Below are 20,927 nucleotides of genomic sequence, written 5' to 3' on the forward strand. Positions count from 1 at the left end.
CCTCACTCTCTACACCACTAATCACACACCCCTCACTCTCTACACCACTAATCACACACCCCTCACTCTCTACACCACTAATCACACCCCCCTCACTCTCTACACCACTAATCACACACCCCTCACTCTCTACACCACTAATCACACACCCTCACTCTCTACACCACTAATCACACAGTCCTCACTCTCTACACCACTAATCACACACCCCTAATCACACACCCCTCACTTTCAACACCATTAATCACACACTCCTCACTCTCTACACCACTAATCACACACCACTCACTTTCAACACCACTAATCACACTCCCCTCACTCTCTACACCACTAATCACACACCCCTCACTCTCTATACCACTAATCACACACCACTCACTCTCTACACCACTAATCACACACCCCTCACTCTCTACAGCACTAATCACACACCCCTCACACTCTACACCACTAATCACACACCCCTCACACTCTACACCACTAATCACACACCCCTCACTTTCAACACCACTAATCACACACCCCTCACTCTCTACACCACTAATCACACACCACTCACTCTCTACACCACTAATCACACACCCCTCACTCTCTACACCACTAATCACACACCCCTCACTCTCTACACCACTAATCACACACCCCTCACTCTCTACACCACTAATCACACACCCCTCACTCTCTACACCTCTAATCACACACCCCTCAATCTCTACACCACTAATCACACACCCCTCACTCTCTACACCACTAATCACACACCCTTCACTCTCTACACCACTAATCACACACCCCTCACTCTCTACACCACTAATCACACACCCTCACTCTCTACACCACTAATCACACACTCCTCACTCTCTGCACCACTAATCACACACCCCTCACTCTCTACACCACTAATCACACACCCCTAATCACACACCCCTCACTCTCTACACCATTAGTCACACACTCCTCACTCTCTACACCACTAATCACACACCCCTCACTCTCTACACCACTAATCACACACCCCTCACTCTCTACACCACTAATCACACACCCCTCACTCTCTACACCACTAATCACACACCCCTCACTCTCTACACCACTAATCACACACCCCTCACACTCTACACCACTAATCACACACCCCTCACTTTCAACACCACTAATCACACACCCCTCACTTTCAACACCACTAATCACACACCCCTCACTCTCTACACCACTAATCACACACCCCTCACACTCTACACCACTAATCACACACCCCTCACACTCTACACCACTAATCACACACCCCTCACTTTCAACACCACTAATCACACACCCCTCACTTTCAACACCACTAATCACACACCCCTCACTTTCAACACCACTAATCACACACCCCTCACTTTCAACACCACTAATCACACACCCCTCACTCTCTACACAACTAATCACACACCCCTCACTCTCTACACCACTAATCACACACCCCTCACACTCTACACCACTAATCACACACCCCTCACTTTCAACACCACTAATCACACACCCCTCACTTTCAACACCACTAATCACACACCCCTCACTCTCTACACCACTAATCACACACCCCTCACTCTCTACACCACTAATCACACACCCCTCACACTCTACACCACTAATCACACACCCCTCACACTCTGCACCACTAATCACACACCCCTCACTTTCAACACCACTAATCACACACCCCTCACTTTCAACACCACTAATCACACACCCCTCACTTTCAACACCACTAATCACACACCCCTCACTCTCTACACCACTAATCACACACCCCTCACTCTCTACACCACTAATCACACACCCCTCACACTCTACACCACTAATCACACACCCCTCACACTCTACACCACTAATCACACACCCCTCACTTTCAACACCACTAATCACACACCCCTCACTTTCAACACCACTAATCACACACCCCTCACTTTCAACACCACTAATCACACACCCCTCACTCTCTACACCACTAATCACACACCCCTCACTCTCTACACAACTAATCACACACCCCTCACTCTCTACACCACTAATCACACACCCCTCACTTTCTACACCACTAATCACACACCCCTCACTTTCTACACCACTAATCACACACCCCTCACTTTCTACACCACTAATCACACACCCCTCACTTTCTACACCACTAATCACACACTTCTCACTCTCTACACCACTAATCACAGCCCTCATTTTCTACACCACTAATCACACACCCCACACTCTCTACACCACTAATCACAAACTTTGTCGTTTAGGAAGCGTCTCTGTGTTATGATGCCGATTTTCCTCCGGGGGAGCTGCAGAGTGATGTTTTGTTCAGGGAGGGGCTCACTCTCGGGGGGCATGTGACCTACACCCCCCGCCTGATTGCACTGGACCTTAAAGGTAACCCAACAACTGCTGATCAGTCCTGTACAGCATAAAACCCTGAAGGGCGTGGTTTTGTGTAAGGGTGCGGTTCTGTGGTGGGGAGAACCCTGGATCGGTACGGTAAAGGTGTGATTCTATGGCGGGAAGAACCCTAAATCGGTACGGTAAGGGTGCGTTACTGTGGCGGGGAGAATCCTGGATCGGTATGGTAAAGGTGTGGTTCTGTGGCAGGAAGAACCCAAAGAATCAGTACGGTAAGGGTGCGGTCCTGTGTGAGGGCACAGTTCTGTAGCAGGAAGAACCCTAAATCGGTATGGTAAGGACATGGTTCTGTGGCGGGAAGAATCCTGAATCTGTATAGTAAGGGTGCGGTTCTGTGGCAGGGAGAACCCTAAGAATGGGTATGGTAAGGGTGCGGTTCTGTGGTGGGAAGAACCTTGAATCGGTAAGGTAAGGGTGCAGTTCTTTGGCGCCGAGAACCCTAAGAATCGGTGCAGTAAGGGTGCGGTTCTGTGGTGGGAAGAACCCTGAATCTGTATGGTAAGGGTGTGGTTCTGTGGCGGGGAGAACCCTAAGAATGGGTATGGTAAGGGTGCGGTTCTGTGGTGGGAAGAACTCTGAATCTGTAAGGTAAGGGTGTGCTTCTGTGGTGGGGAGAACCCTAAGAATGGGTATGGTAAGGGCATGGTTCTGTGGTGGGAAGAACCTTGAATCTGTAAGGTAAGGGTGCGGTTCTTTGGCGGGGAGAACCCTAAGAATCGATACAGTAAGGCCGTGGTTTTGTGGCGGGGAGAACCCTTAATCGGTATGGTAAGGGCGCGGTTCTGTGGTGGGAAGAACCATAAGAATTGGTGAAGTAAGTGTGTGGTTCTGTGGTGGGAAGAACCCTTAATCGGTATGGTAAGGGTGCGGTTCTGTAGTGGGAAGAACCCTGAGTCGTTGCGATAAAGGAGAGGTTCTGTGGCAGGGAGAACCTTGGAACTCCTTTTGTGATTGAGTGAGAGCTCTCTGATTGGCTGTTTAGCTGAAGGAGAACAGGAAAAGCTGTACTAACCTGTGTTTAGAGTGTTTGTTTCTCGGATGATGGTTGTGGAGTTCGGTTCCTCTCAGTTCTGAAATCCTGATCCTGATCTCTGATTTTTTTTCAGGAAGTCTCCAAACACTGAAACAGGAGGGCAGCCTGTACACCACCAGCCACGACTCCAGTGCCCTGACATGGTGTGTGTGTGTGTGTGTGTGTAGGAACTTAGAATGTGTGTGTGTGTGTGTGTGTAGGAACTTATAATGTGTGTGTGTGTGTGTGTATTTCAGGCAGGGCCAAGTTATGACCCATAAAGAAAGTCCTCCAGATAAGAATGTGTTCCTGCAAGATTTGGACCGATTGGAGGTGAGTGTGGGTTAAGGGCCGGTGTCGGGGCGAGTGGGCTTTGGGGAGTGCGGTAGAAATCCAGCGTCGGGGCGAGGGGGTGTTTGGAGGTTTGGAGGGGGTTTGTGGCGAGCGGGGGTATGTGGCAAGCGGGGGTATGTGGCGAGCGGGGGTTTTGGGCCAGCGGGGGTTTAGGGCGAGGGGGGGGTTTGGAGTGAGCGGGGGTTTGGGGCGTGCGGTAGAAGCCGGCGACGGGGCGAGCGGGGGTTTGGAGTGAGCGGGGGTTTGGGGCATGCGGTAGAAGCCGGCAGCGGGGCGAGGGGGTGTTTGGAGCAAGCGGGGGTTTGTGGCGAGCGGGGGTATGTGGCAAGCGGGGGTATGTGGCGAGCGGGGGTTTAGGGCGAGCGGGGGTTTAGGGCGAGGGGGGTTTGGAGTGAGCGGGGGTTTGGGGCGTGCGGTAGAAGCCGGCGGCGGGGCGAGCGGGGGTTTGGAGTGAGCGGGGGTTTGGGGCGTGCGGTAGAAGCCGGCAGCGGGGCGAGCGGGGGTTTGGAGCGAGCAGGGGTTTGGGGCATGCGGTAGATGCCGGCGGCGGGGCGAGCGGGGGTTTGGAGCGAGCGGGCGTGCGGTACAAGCCGGCGGCGGGGCGAGCGGGGGTTTGGAGCGAGCGGGCGTGCGGTACAAGCCGGCGGCGGGGCAAGCGGGGGTTTGGGCAGTGGGGTAGAAGCTGGCGCTGGGGGGAACAGGGGTTTGAGGTGTGCGGTAGAAGTCGGCGTCGGGGCAAGCGGGGGTTTGGGCAGTGCGGTAGAAGCTGGCGCCGAGGGGAACAGGGGTTTGAGGCGTGCGGTAGAGGTCAGCGTCGGGGCAAGCGGGGGTTTGGGCAGTGCGGTAGAAGCTGGCGCAGAGGGGAACAGGGGTTTGAGGCGTGCGGTAGAAGTCACGTCGGGGCGAGTGGGGGTTTAGGGCGTTTGTGTGTATAATTTGTGTATAATGTGTGTGTGTGTGTGTGTGTGTGTGTGTGTGCAGAAGGGGGAGTTATTGGCTGATTTCGGAGACGCTACAGGTGCAACTGGACACTGTTCAGGTAAAAACCAGTAAAATTAGTGAAAAGCTGCAAAAGTAGTGAAAAAAGTAAAAGTAGTGAAATAATTGTAAAATCTGTGAAAGCAGTGAAGGCAGTACTCTGTGATGGTCAGTGCTGTTAGTAGTGATATATCCGTGTGATACAGGGGGCGCTGTTACCATAGAGACAGTGAACAGTGCACTGGAGCGTGTGCAGAAACCCTATAGGCTGGAGGGCAGTGTGAGGGTGTGGTCAGATTTCCTGAGGCTCCACCTCCATCCTCGCACCATTTCCGTCATCCACCAGTACAACCATGACGGGTGAGTTACACACTACACAACACACTACACAACACACTACACACAACACAATACACAACAAAACACACAACATAATACACAACATAATACACAACATAATACACAACACAACACACAATACACAACACAATACACAACATAATACACAACATTATACACAACTCAACACACAATACACAACATAATACACAACATTATACACAACTCAACACACAATACACAACATAATACACAACGAGTATGAGGAGTGACGGGGAGCCCTGGTCAGCGGCCATCAGCAGGTCATTGGTAACTCTGACCAGTGCTGTCTCTGTGCTGTGTGCAGAGCGGAAACCAGATTCAAAAGTCTCATACAGGTTGTGTGTATGAAGGTGATGATGAAGCTGGGCTGCAACAACTTTTTTATAAGGGGGGACGGTAGATAAGTAATATTGTTGTAGTCATTTTTGACAAATATTTGAATGAGAGGCATTCAAATGTGCACAGCTTGGGCAGAGGAAGAGGGGACAGTTGCAGGTCTATGTGGTAAATAACTGCCAAGCCTCCTCCACGACCAGTGCTCCTGGCTTTTTCCAGGTAAGTATAACCTGGGGGACAGGCCTCATTTAATGCAGCATATGACTCTGGTTTGTGCCAGGTTTCAGATAGGCACATGAGATCTATTTTCTTGTCAATGATATGGTCCTGTATTAGACTGGCTTTATTTGATAGAGACTGGGCGTTTAGTAGAGCTATTTTAGTACTGGGAGGGGGCTTATACCTTGGTAGAGGCCGAAACAGATGAAAATCCACTCCACGTTTTTCCTTGCGCCCGGGCTGCTGTAACCAGTTATTGGTCCTGATGGTGGCAGTGTTCAGATGACGTAACCAATGACGCTGTTGATTTGCGGTGAAGCAGGACGCCGGTCCGAGCACTGGGATTGAGCCAGTTTTGCTGGGAAAGTTTTCCTTTTGGACACAGCCAGGGTTGCTAGTAAGTCTTGACTGTTTGATATCAGCAGTACCCACTTTCCAAGCGAGTGAGCAGTCCTCCAGCAACTTCACCATCTCAGCCTCCCCACTTTACAGTTCAGCGCTGTTCGTGGCGTTCGGGTTGTGAGCGCCTCTATCCAGGCTGAGCTCTCGCGGCGCTGCGGCCACCTCCAGCCGGAGAGGTGGACGAATATGCAATGCCTCTGAGAACTGAGACAACATAATACACAACACACAACATAATACACAATACACAACACACCACATAATAGACAACATAATACACGGCACACAACACAACACACAACATAATACACAACACAATACACAACATAATACACAGCGCACAACACAATACACAACATAATACACAACATAATACACAACACACAATACACAACACAATACACAACACAATACACAACATGATACACAACACAATACACATGATACACAACATAATACACAACATAATGCACAACACTATACACATTATACACAACACTATACACAACACAATACACAGCACACAAAATAATACACAACACAATACATAATACTCAAGGAGGTAAACTGGAGCTGGAGGAATTGATGGAAAGGTGGAGGAGTAGAGGGAAAGGTGGAGGTGTTGATTGAAAGGTGGAGGAGTAGAGGGAAAGGTGGAGGTAAGTAAACCTCTGTGTGTGTTTTGCAGGGAGTCGGCGCGGTTGGAGGCGTTTGGCCAGGGGGAGGCGCTGTTACAGGGATCAGTGCTGGAGGAGCTGGAAGATCGACTTCATTTCTTCATAGAGGAGTGCGACTACCTGCAGGTACACCACTAAAACCAGTACACCCCACCACTAAAACCAATACACCCCACCACTAAAACCAGTACACCCCACCACTAAAACCAGTACACCCCACCACTAAAACCAGTACACCCCACCACTAAAACCAGTACACCCCACCACTAAAACCAGTACACCCCACCACTAAAACCAATACACCCCACCACTAAAACCAGTACACCCCACCACTAAAACCAATACACCTCACCACTAAAACCAATACACCCCACCACTAAAACCAATACACCCACCACTAAAACCAGTACACCCCACCACTGAAACCAGTACACCCCACCACTAAAACCAATACACCCACCACTAAAACCAGTACACCCCACCACTAAAACCAGTACACCCCACCACTAAAACCAATACACCCCACCACTAAAACCAGTACACCCCACCACTAAAACCAATACACCCCACCACTAAAACCAGTACACCCCACCACTGAAACCAGTACACCCCACCACTAAAACCAGTACACCCCACCACTAAAACCAGTACACCCCACCACTAAAACCAATACACCCCACCACTAAAACCAGTACACCCCACCAATAAAACCAATACACCCCACCACTAAAACCAGTACACCCCACCACTAAAACCAGTACACCCCACCACTAAAACCAGTACACCCACCACTAAAACCAATACACCCCACCACTAAAACCAGTACACCCCACCACTAAAACCAATACACCCCACCACTAAAACCAGTACACCCACCACTAAAACCAATACACCCCACCACTAAAACCAGTGCACCCACCACTAAAACCAATACACCCCACCACTAAAACCAGTACACCCCACCACTAAAACCAGTACACCCCACCACTAAAACCAGTACACCCCACCACTAAAACCAATACACCCCACCACTAAAACCAGTACACCCCACCACTAAAACCAATACACCCCACCACTAAAACCAGTACACCCACCACTAAAACCAGTACACCCCACCACTAAAACCAGTACACCCCACCACTAAAACCAATACACCCCACCACTAAAACCAATACACCCCACCACTAAAACCAATACACCCCACCACTAAAACCAATACACCCCACCACTAAAACCAGTACACCCCACCACTAAAACCAGTACACCCCACCACTAAAACTAGTACACCCCACCACGAAAACCAGTACACCCCACCACTAAAACCAATACACCCCACCACTAAAACCCCACCACTAAAACCAGTACACCCCACCACTAAAAACCAGTACACCCCACCACTAAAACCAATACACCCCACCACTAAAACCAATACACCCCACCACTAAAACCAGTACACCCCACCACGAAAACCAATACACCAATGGCAAGATGGCGGCGCGCAGTAGTGCAGCGGCTTCTCACGCTCCTAGCGAACACCCTATTTTGAGCTGTTTTTACGTCGGTTCTGAACCCAACTTTACGCGCCCCACGCATGTGAGTTACAGCAGAACTGAACTTCTGAGGATTAAGGCAAGGCAAGGCAAGTTTATTTATATAGCACCTTTCATACACAGCGGTCATTCAAAGTGCTTTACAAATTAGAAAATACACAGAGAAATCAAATAAAAAAATAAAAATAGAAAAAACATGTAAAAGATTAACAGTAAAAATGGAAATAAAAACTAAAATAAGAATAAAGCATGATTGATTAAAACATGATTAAAACAAAGAGAATTAAATTAAAAACATGTAAAAGAACAACAAGGAATTAATAAGAATAAAGCATGAATAAAACATAATATAAAAGTGCCGTTACAGAATAAAAGTGGGTGGAGCTGCAGTGTTTTAAGCTGAGCTAAAGGCCTGATCAAACATGTAGGTTTTCAGTCTGGATTTAAACATGTTTATTGTTGGGGCTCTTCTAATGCTCTCTGTTAACTGATTCCATTTAAGAGCAGCGTAGTAGCTAAACGCTAAACGCTGCCTCTCCGTGTTTAGTTTTTACTTTAGGCGGCTCTAACTGAGCAGTTCCTGATGATCTGAGAGTTCTGCTCGGCTCATACTGCTGGAGCTCATCAGATAAATATGCTGGTCCTGCACCATTAACACATTTATACACCAGTAACAGAACCTTAAAGTCTATTCTGTAACAGACTGGTATCCAGTGCAGGGATTTAAGGATGGGGGTGATGTGCTCCCTTCTTTTACTTCTAGTCAGAACTCTGGCTGCTGAATTCTGAATCAGCTGAAGCTGTTTGATGGTCTTTTTTGGGAGTCCAGTTAGGAGTCCATTACAGTGATCAATCCTACTAGAAATAAAGGTGTGGATGAGTTTCTCCAGGTCTGATTTAGACAGAAAATCTCTGATCTTATTTATGTTCTTGAGGTGATAAAATGCTGATTTGGTGACGGCTTTGACGTGACTGTTAAAAGTGAGATCAGAGTCCATTTGTACACCAAGATTACGCACTAGTTCTTTAGATTTTAGGCTTTTTGAATCCAGATAGGCAGCTAGTCTGTGCCTCTCATTACTATTCCCAAATAAAATAATCTCTGTTTTATCTTTATTTAACTGCAGAAAGTTCTGTCCCATCCATTTATTTATCTGCTCAAGGCATTTACACAGTGAGTCAATGGGACCGAAATTGTTTGGGCAGAGGGCCATGTAGATCTGAGTGTCATCTGCATAGCTGTGGTAAGATATCCCATAGTCACGCATGATCTCACCCAGAGGAATCATATATAAATTAAATAAGAGTGGCCCAAGAATTGAACCCTGGGGTACACCACAGGTCACTGGCACAGTCTCAGAAACATTATTTTCCATTTCCACAAAGTATTTCCTTCCTTGAAGGTATGAACTGAACCATTTTAGGACAGTTCCAGAAATTCCAACCCGGTTCTCAAGTCTATCTATGAGAATGTTGTGGTCAATGGTGTCAAAAGCAGCACTGAGATCCAGCAGTAGTAGAATAGACATTTTTCCTGAGTCTGTGTTTAAGCGAATGTCATTGATAACCTTAATAAGCGCAGTCTCAGTACTATGATTGGGCCGGAAACCTGACTGAAATTGGTCTAGACAGTTATTTATGGACAGGAAGTGCATAACTTGCTTGAAGACAATTTTTTCAATTATTTTTCCAATGAATGGTAGATTAGAGATTGGTCTGTAATTGTTCAATAAGTTTGTATCTAAATTTTTCTTTTTTAAGAGAGGCTTCACAACGGCAGTTTTTAATGCATTTGGGAAAACACCCGACATGAGTGAGGTATTTACTATTTGAAGAATGTCTGCTGATTGAGTAAAAACATTCTTTAAAAACTTGGTTGGTAATGTATCAAGACTGCAGGTGGATGATTTGAGGTGACTCACTGTATCAATTAAAACTTCTTCATTAATAGTGCTAAACTGGCACATGCTGACTATGATGCTTTTGCATGGTTTTGGAGAGCACATGGGCTCCTTGGTGGATAGAGATGTACTGATGGCTTGTCTGATATTGTGGATTTTAGTATTAAAAAATTTAGCAAACTCATTACATCTCTCAGTTGAAACTAGCTCAGGGGTCATATATGTAGGTGAGTTAGTTAGTCTGTCAACCACAGTGAAAAGAACTTTGCTATTGTTAATATTATTGTTAATAATGCTGGAGAAGTAGGTTTGTCTACATGTGCACATTATTTTATTGTAATCACGCGATCTATCTTTAAAAATTTCTTTGTGAATGTGAAGCTTGGTTTTACGCCATCTGCGCTCAGCCTTTCTGCATTCTCTCTTTTGGAGCTGAACTGCAGCATCATTTCTCCATGGTGCTTTCTGCTTGCATGGCATGGTTTTAACTCTAACTGGTGCAATCTCATCTAAAACTCTAGCAGTTTTTGAGTTAAAACTATCCAGCAGAGTATCTACAGAGTCTGATGGTTTGCATGGTGCAGAGCATTTATCTGTCTCTTCTTGTACCTAATCTGTCTGGCTTCACTGTGTATTGAAGTCCACATTTCAAAGAATACACAGTAGTGATCTGACAGTGCAACATCCTTAATAGAGGCTGATATGTTGAGACCCTTCGAAATAACCAAATCCAGGGTGTGACCATGACAGTGTGTGCTTCCAGTCACATGCTGAGAGAGTTCAAAAGAGTCAAATACATCATAGAGTTCTCTGGCATAATTATCCTTGGAATTATCAATATGAATGTTAAAATCACTAACAATAATAAAATGATCAAATTCAGTAGAAATAAAAGACAGCATATCTGTAAAATCATCAATAAAATCAGCATTGTACCTTGGAGGCCTGTAGACAATTATTTGTAATATTCTTGGTGTCCCTTTTAAAACTGCACCTAAATATTCAAAAGATGTGAAGTCACCTAGTGATAACTGCTTGCATTGGAATGTATCATCAAACAGCATAGCTACACCTCCACCTTTCTTGCCGGTACGTGAGACATTTAAAAAGTTAAAGTTTGGTGGAGCCGACTCAATTAATACACTTTCAGCACTACAAGAATTTAACCATGTCTCTGTTAAAAACAGAAAATCAAGCCCATAATTTGTAATAAAATCATTAATTAAATAGGACTTGTTTGTAAGAGATCTGATATTTAGTAGAGCTAACTTAATAACCTGTGCATTTTGTTCCAAAGACTGTGGGTTACAATTTATATACTGCAAGTTGGATATATTCACATTATGTGCTCTATACTCTCTGTTCTTTCTGCTTCTGATAAGAACTGGAATGGGGGAGATAACTGGCACACAGGGTCCGTACTTGTTTTGAAAACATGTACTGCTGACTTCACCATTGTAGCAGCACGGACCCAAAATATATCAGTTATATATTAAGGACAGTTTGGTCAGTAAAACAGCAACTATGGACAATAATATCCGAGCTACGCTGGGCGAGCTGCAGCTCCTCCGCGCTCCGGCGTGGGGGAGCGGATCGCTGCAGACAAAGGGCAAGAGGGGGAGGCGGTGCGAGCGGCGTCAGAAGAGAGGAAAACGCGCTGGGGTGCTAGCCAGGCTAAAGGCTAATGCTAACCGACCCCCGATTCCGTCGCTTTTCCTCTCTAACGTCCACTCTTTGGATAACAAGCTGGACCTGCTGCGGCTGAGGATGAATGTTTCTGAGGAGATGAGGAACTGCGCTGTGATTTGTCTCACGGAAACCTGGCTGAACCAGACCATGCCGGACTCAGCCTTCCAGCTCGCCGGCCGGCAGCTTTTCCGAGCGGACCGCAGCCAGCGGTCTTGTGCCTCTACATAAACAAAGGTTGGTGCACAAACTGCGTGTTGGTAAACAGCCACTGCTCCGAGGCGACAGAACAGCTGACTGTAAAGTGTCGTCCTCACTATCTGCCTCGTGAGTTTTCGGCGGTGTTCGTGATTGCTGTTTACATAGCACCGGATGCTAATGCTAACAACGCGCTGAAGGAGCTTTATGACAACATCAGCTCGCTTCAGAACAAGCATCCGGATGCGTTCTACATGGTAGCGGGGGATTTTAACCACGTAGAACTGAAAAACACGCTGCCGAGGTTTTACCAACACGTGAACATTCCAACGCGAGGTAATAACACGCTGGACCGTGTTTACTCCTCTGTGAAAGACGCTTACAAAGCCTTCCCCCGCCCCCACCTCGGGCTATCGGACCACATCTCCATCATGCTGGTCCCCGCATACCACCCCCCACTGCGACGCTCAAAACCCACACAGAAAATCATCACGGTGTGGCCCAGTGACGGCGCCGCTGTGCTGCAGGACTGCTTCGGCTGCACAGACTGGCAGGTCTTCAGGGATGCTGCTGAGTGTGAGGGAGAGCTGGATCTGGAGGAATACACATCTGCTGTTCTCGGGTACATCAGCAAGTGTGTGGAGGATGTCACTACTACCAAGACTGTGACTTGCTACCCGAACCAGAAGCCCTGGCTGAACGCAGAGGTGCGTTCCCTGCTGAAAGCCAGGGATGCTGCCTTCGGATCTGGAGACTCGGATGAACTCAGGAGGGCTAGAAGAGAGCTGACTGTTGGAGTTAAGAGGGCAAAAGCTGCATATGCTCAGAAAATCCAGGGACAGTGCTTTGAAAGACTGGTTCAGACCCACATCAAAGCCACCATCAACATCACTGTGGATCCACACCAGTATGCATACAGGAAGAACCGATCCACAGAGGATGCCATTTCCTCCGTGGTCCACACTGCCCTCACCCACCTGGAGCAGAAGGATTCCTACGTTCGGATGCTCTTTGTGGACTTCACATCTGCTTTCAACACCATGATTCCTCAGACCCTGATAACCAAACTCTCCTCACTTGGACTGAGCTCTTCGCTGTGCAACTGGGTCCTAGACTTCCTGACCAACAGGCCGCAGTCTGTGAGGATTCACAACATCTCCTCCCCCTCCATAATCCTCAGTACTGGCTCCCCTCAGGGCTGTGTGCTGAGCCCCCTCCTGTTCACACTGCTCACATATGACTGCTCACCTCTCCATCCAGGCTGTCATATTGTGAAGTTTGCGGACGACACGGCAGTGGTTGGATGCATCACAAACAGAGATGAGTCCAGCTACAGGCAGGAGGTGGAACACCTGGAGGGTTGGTGCAGAGAGAACAACCTCTGCATCAATGTAAAAAAGACAAAGGAGATGATTGTGGACCTCAAGGGGCAAGCATGCCCACCTCCCCCTGCACATTGGAGGATCTGCGGTGGAAGTGGTTGACAGCTACAGGTACTTGGGTGTGCACCTGACCAGCAACCTCACCTGGAGCAACAACACTTCCACTCTGGTCAGGAAGGCACATCAGCGGCTCTACTTCCTCAGGAGGCTGAGACGAGCTGGACTCGGGAGCGCAGTCCTCACCTCCTTCTACAGATGTGTGGTGGAGAGCGTTGTGTGCTCCAGCATCAGTGTGTGGCATGGAAGCTGCTCTGCTGCAGACAGGAAAGCACTGCAGAGGGTGGTGAAGGCTGCACAGAGGATTGTTGGAGTTAGCTTCCCCAGCACCACAGACATCTACACCTCCAGGTGCAGGAAAAGGGCCACCTGCATCAGGAAGGATCCCACCCACCCAGCACACGCACTTCCTGTCCCGCTCCCCTCAGGCCGGAGGCTGCGGAGCATTAAGTGCAAAACAACAAGACTCAGAAACAGCTTCATTCCGGAAGCTGTAAGACTCTTAAACTCCACTTAACAAACACACTGCACTGACACCAAGGACAAATTACTGTTTCCTGTTTACCAACATGGTCACTTTACTTGCACTGAGACACTTTATCTCCACTGCTCTAATTCACATTATCATGCTGCTATAGCACACTTGCACTCTGGACTGCATGTTGCTGAACCTTCTACTCTCTATTTATTTTTTTTATTCTTTGGGATATTTATCTATCTATTTTGTATATTCTATTTCTTTTATTGTATTCTTTTTTTTAATCTATATATCTATTAATAACAGCTCTTTGGGTGTAAAACTGGATCGTGAGATCACAATTTTGTTCCACCTCATGTACCACATGTGATGCGAATGACAATAAAATCTCCTTGAATCCTTGAATCCTTGAATCCAATACACCCCACCACTAAAACCAATACACCCCACCACTAAAACCAATACACCCACCACTAAAACCAATACACCCACCACTAAAACCAATACACCCACCACTAAAACCAGTACACCCCACCACTAAAACCAGTACACCCCACCACTAAAACCAATACACCCCACCACGAAAACCAGTACAGCGCACCACACCCCACCACTAAAACCAGTACACCCACCACTAAAACCAGTACACCGCACCACTAAAACCAGTACACCGCACCACTAAAACCAGTACACTCCACCACGAAAACCAGTACACCCCACCACGAAAACCAGTACACCCCACCACGAAAACCAGTACACCCCACCACTAAAACCAGTACACCGCACCACTAAAACCAGTACACCCCACCACGAAAACCAGTACACCCCACCACGAAAACCAGTACACCCCACCACGAAAACCAATACACCCCACCACGAAAACCAATACACCCCACCACTAAAACCAGTACACCCCACCACTAAAACCAGTACAGCGCACCACTAAAACCAGTACACCCCACCACTAAAACAATACACCCCACCACTAAAACCAGTACACCCCACCACTAAAACCAATACACCCCACCACTAAAACCAGTACACCCACCACTAAAACCAGTACACCCACCACTAAAACCAGTACACCCCACCACTAAAACCAGTACACCCCACCACTAAAACCAATACACCCCACCACTAAAACCAGTACACCCTACCACGAAAACCAGTACACCCACCACTAAAATCAGTACACCCACCACTAAAACCAGTACAGCGCACCACACCCCACCACTAAAACCAGTACACCCCACCACTAAAACCAATACACCCCACCACTAAAACCAATACACCCCACCACTAAAACCAGTACACCCCACCACTAAAACCAGTACACCCACCACTAAAACCAGTACACCCCACCACGAAAACCAGTACACCCCACCACGAAAACCAGTACACCCCACCACGAAAACCAGTACACCCCACCACGAAAACCAATACACCCCACCACTAAAACCAGTACACCCCACCACGAAAACCAATACACCCCACCACTAAAACCAGTACACCCCACCACTAAAACCAGTACACCCTACCACTAAAACCAGTACAGCGCACCACTAAAACCAGTACACCCCACCACTAAAACAATACACCCCACCACTAAAACCAGTACACCCCACCACTAAAACCAATACACCCCACCACTAAAACCAGTACACCCACCACTAAAACCAGTACACCCACCACTAAAACCAGTACACCCACCACTAAAACCAGTACACCCACCACTAAAACCAATACACCCCACCACTAAAACCAGTACACCCCACCACTAAAACCAATACACCCCACCACTAAAACCAGTACACCCTACCACGAAAACCAGTACACCCACCACTAAAACCAGTACACCCCACCACTAAAACCAGTACAGCGCACCACACCCCACCACTAAAACCAGTACACCCCACCACTAAAACCAATACACCCCACCACTAAAACCAATACACCCCACCACTAAAACCAGTACACCCCACCACTAAAACCAGTACACCCACCACTAAAACCAGTACACCCTACCACGAAAACCAGTACACCCACCACTAAAACCAGTACACCCCACCACTAAAACCAGTACACCCCACCACTAAAACCAGTACAGCGCACCACACCCCACCACTAAAACCAGTACACCCACCACTAAAACCAGTACACCGCACCACTAAAACCAGTACACCCCACCACGAAAACCAGTACACCCCACCACGAAAACCAATACACCCCACCACTAAAACCAGTACACCCCACCACTAAAACCAGTACAGCGCACCCCTAAAAACAGTACAGCGCACCACTAAAACCAGTACACCCCACCACTAAAACCAGTACACCCCACCACGAAAACCAGTACACCCCACCACGAAAACCAGTACACCCCACCACGAAAACCAGTACACCCCACCACGAAAACCAATACACCCCACCAAGAAAACCAGTACACCCCATCACTAAAACCAGTACACCCCACCACTAAAACCAGTACACCCCAACACTAAAACCAGTACAGCGCACCACTGAAACCAGCACAGCGCACCACTAAAACCAGTACACCCCACCACTAAAACCAGTACACCGCACCACTAAAACCAGTACAACCCACCACGAAAACCAGTACACCCCATCACGAAAACCAATACACCCCACCACGAAAACCAATACACCCCACCAAGAAAACCAGTACACCCCACCACTAAAACCAGTACAGCGCACCACACCCCGCCACTAAACCAAGTACACCCACCACTAAAACCAGTACACCGCACCACTAAAACCAGTACACCCCACGACGAAAATCAGTACACCCCACCATGAAAACCAGTACACCCCACCACAAAAACCAATACACCCCACCACTAAAACAATACACCCCACCACTAAAACCAGTAGACCCCACCACTAAAACCAGTACACCCCACCACTAAAACCAGTACACCCCACCACTAACTAAAACCAGTACACCCCACCACTAACTAAAACCAGTACACCCCACCACTAAAACCAGTACACCCACCACTAAAACCAGTACACCCACCACTAAAACCAGTACACCCACCACTAAAACCAGTACACCCCACCACTAATACCAATACACCCCACCACTAAAACCAGTACACCCCACCAATAAAATCAATACACCCCACCATTAAAACCAGTACACCCCACCACTAAAACCAATACACCCCACCACTAAAACCAATACACCCCACCACTAAAACCAGTACACCCCACCACTAAAACCAGTACACCCTACCACGAAAACCAGTACACCCACCACTAAAACCAGTACAGCGCACCACTAAAACCAGCACAGCGCACCACTAAAACCAGTACACCCCACCACTAAAACAATACACCCCACCACTAAAACCAGTACACCCACCACTAAAACCAGTACACCGCACCACTAAAACCAGTACACCCCACCACGAAAACCAGTACACCCCACCACGAAAACCAGTACACCCCACCACGAAAACCAATACACCCCACCACTAAAACCAGTACACCCCACCACTAAAACCAGCACACCCCACCACAAAAACCAATACACCCCACCACTTAAACCAGTACACCCCACCACTAAAACCAGTACAGCGCACCACTAAAACCAGTACAGCGCACCACTAAAACCAGTACACCCCACCACTAAAACCAGTACACCCCACCACTAAAACCAATACACCCCACCACTAAAACCAGTACACCCCACCACTAAAATCAATACACCCCAACATTAAAACCAGTACACCCCACCACTAAAACCAATACACCCCACCACTAAAACCAATACACCCCACCACTAAAACCAGTACACCCCACCACTAAAACCAGTACACCCCACCACTAAAACCAGTACACCCATCATGAAAACAATACACCCCACCACTAAAACCAATACACCCACCACTAAAACCAATACACCCCACCACTAAAACCAATACACCCCACCACTAAAACCAGTACACCCCACCACTAAAACCAGTACACCCCACCACTAAAACCAATACACCCACCACTAAAACCAATACACCCACCACTAAAACCAATACACCCCACCACTAAAACCAATACACCCCACCACTAAAACCAGTACACCCCACCACTAAAACCAGTACACCCCACCACTAAAACCAATACACCCCACCACTAAAACCAATACACCCCACCACTAAAACCAATACACCCCACCACTAAAACCAATACACCCACCACTAAAACCAATGCACCCCACCACTAAAACCAGTACACCCCACCACGAAAACCAATACACCCCACCACTAAAATCAATACACCCCACCACTAAAACCAATACACCCCACCACTAAAACCAATACACCCCACCACTAAAACCAGTACACCCCACCACTAAAACCAATACACCCCACCACTAAAACCAGTACACCCCACCACTAAAACCAATACACCCCACCACTAAAACCAATACACCCCACCACTAAAACCAATACACCCCACCACTAAAACCAATACACCCCACCACTAAAACCAGTACACCCCACCACTAAAACCAATACACCCCACCACTAAAACCAGTACACCCTACCACTAAAACCAGTACACCCCACCACTAAAACCAATACACCCCACCACTAAAACCAATACACCCCACCACTAAAACCAATACACCCCACCACTAAAACCAATACACCCCACCACTAAAACCAGTACACCCCTCCACTAAAACCAGTACACCCCACCACTAAAACTACTGCACCCACCACTAAAACTACTGCACCCACCACTAAAACCAGTACACCCCACCACTAAAACCAGTACACCCCACCAGCAAAACCGGTACACCCCACCACTAAAACCGGTACACCCCACCACTAAAACCGGTACACCCCACCACTAAAACCGGTACACCCCACCACTAAAACCGGTACACCCACCACTAAAACCGGTACACCCACCACTAAAACCAATACACCCCACCACTAAAACCAGTACACCCCACCACTAAAACCAATACACCCCACCACTAAAACCAATACACCCCACCACTAAAACCAATACACCCCACCACTAAAACCAGTACACCCCACCACTAAAACCAGTACACCCACCACTAAAACCAGTACACCTCACTACTAAAACAATACACCCCACCATTAAAACCAGTACACCCCACCACTGAAACCAATACACCCACCACTAAAACCAATACACCCCACCACTAAAACCAATACACCCCACCACTAAAACCAATACACCCCACCACTAAAACCAACACACCCCACCACTAAAACCAGTACACCCCACCACTAAAACCCCACCACTAAAACCAGTACACCCCACCACTAAAACCAGTACACCCCACCACTAAAACCAATACACCCCACCACTAAAACCAATACACCCACCACTAAAACCAGTACACCCCACCACTAAAACCAGTACACCCCACCACTAAAACCAGTACACCCCACCACTAAAACCAGTACACCCCACCACTAAAACCAGTACACCCCTCCACTAAAACCAGTACACCCCACCACTAAAACCAGTACACCCCACCACTAAAACCAGTACACCCCACCACTAAAACCAGTACACCCCACCACTAAAACCAATACACCCCACCACTAAAACCAGTACACCCACCACTAAAACCAGTACACCCCACCACTAAAACCAATACACCCCACCACTAAAACCAGTACACCCACCACTAAAACCAATACACCCCACCACTAAAACCAATACACTCTCTCTGTTTCTTTGTCTGCGTGTCTCTCTTTGTCCTTTTTTCATTTTGTGTTCCTCTCTCTCTCTCTCTCTCTCTCTCTCTCTGTCTCTTTCTCTGTCTGTCTATCTGCGTGTTTCTCTCTCTCTTTTTCTCTGTCTCTCTCCATCTGTCTGTTTCTCTGTCTCTCTCCATCTGTCTCTCTGCCTGTCTGTCTGCAGGGGTTCCAGGTGTTGTGTGACATGGCGGATGGTTTCTCAGGTTTTGGGTCGAAGGTCACAGAGCTGCTGCAGGATTCCTACGGTGGGCGGGGCATCCTAACGTGGGGCGTGGCTCCTGTCAGTCACAGGGACTCAGTGAGTGCCTGATCTGAATATTAATCTGGTTTATCACTGCAGTGTGTGAACGGGATCGGTGCGTTCTCATGTGCTGTCATAGCGCTGCAGGAGAACCTTAACCCGATTTAACTCAATAATTTAAGACACTGAAATAATCAATAATCAATAAACCTCTGTGTTCTGATCTGTTGCAGTCTGATCAGTAGTAATCCCCGATTAAACAATAAAGGTTTACCGGATTTAAGGGTAGACGTTTAGCGGATTTACCGTTACTCAGATGTTTATAGATATTAATTTTCCTGGTTATTCTGTCTCTGAAGAGCCCTATTAAGGATCTATATCACATGATGAACTGCGCTCTGGGAACCGTCCACATGGCCAATCACAGCTCCTTCTTCTGCCCTCTGACCCTGAGAGGTGGACTGGGCCGGCGGCCGGCTCCTCCCACTTCATTTCCTTTGGTTAATTATGATGTGAGTGTTTTTATATAATCAAATCAAATCAAATCAAATCTTTGAGTGTTTTTATATAATTTTATATATAAACTTTTTAGGTAATCAATTAGATAAATAATAATAATCTCTCTCTCTCACTCTCTCTCTCTAGCCGTCTCAGTGGTATCACTCTAGCTCTATTCTGGCTTTAGCGCTGGATACTCTGACGGTGTCTTACAGACTGAGGCAGAACGGCGCCCCCATGTGGCAGCTGGCAGATGCTCTGACTCAGTCTGGGCGGAAGGTGAGTAAAGTGAAGTTGACTGAGACTTTAGAGTTACATGCTGCCCTCAGGACCCGTCCTGTACAGGTTAATATTGGACCGGGTTAAT

General features: G+C 47.6%; 1 protein-coding gene across 1 annotated transcript in view; it reads left to right on the forward strand.

Moving 5' to 3' along the window:
• Positions 1-20,927, forward strand: part of msto1 (misato mitochondrial distribution and morphology regulator 1) — a 45,547-nt gene that overhangs the window by 5,607 nt on the left and 19,013 nt on the right. The window contains exons 2-10 of the mRNA XM_049473558.1: positions 2,286-2,415; positions 3,549-3,618; positions 3,712-3,787; positions 4,790-4,847; positions 4,993-5,146; positions 6,813-6,927; positions 19,985-20,119; positions 20,422-20,574; positions 20,708-20,839. Of these exons, the coding sequence (XP_049329515.1) occupies positions 2,286-2,415; positions 3,549-3,618; positions 3,712-3,787; positions 4,790-4,847; positions 4,993-5,146; positions 6,813-6,927; positions 19,985-20,119; positions 20,422-20,574; positions 20,708-20,839 (1,023 nt within the window). The remainder of the gene's footprint in view (positions 1-2,285; positions 2,416-3,548; positions 3,619-3,711; positions 3,788-4,789; positions 4,848-4,992; positions 5,147-6,812; positions 6,928-19,984; positions 20,120-20,421; positions 20,575-20,707; positions 20,840-20,927) is intronic.

Source organism: Astyanax mexicanus, unplaced genomic scaffold (assembly GCF_023375975.1).
Source record: "Astyanax mexicanus isolate ESR-SI-001 unplaced genomic scaffold, AstMex3_surface scaffold_39, whole genome shotgun sequence".
Taxonomy (NCBI): domain Eukaryota; kingdom Metazoa; phylum Chordata; class Actinopteri; order Characiformes; family Acestrorhamphidae; genus Astyanax; species Astyanax mexicanus.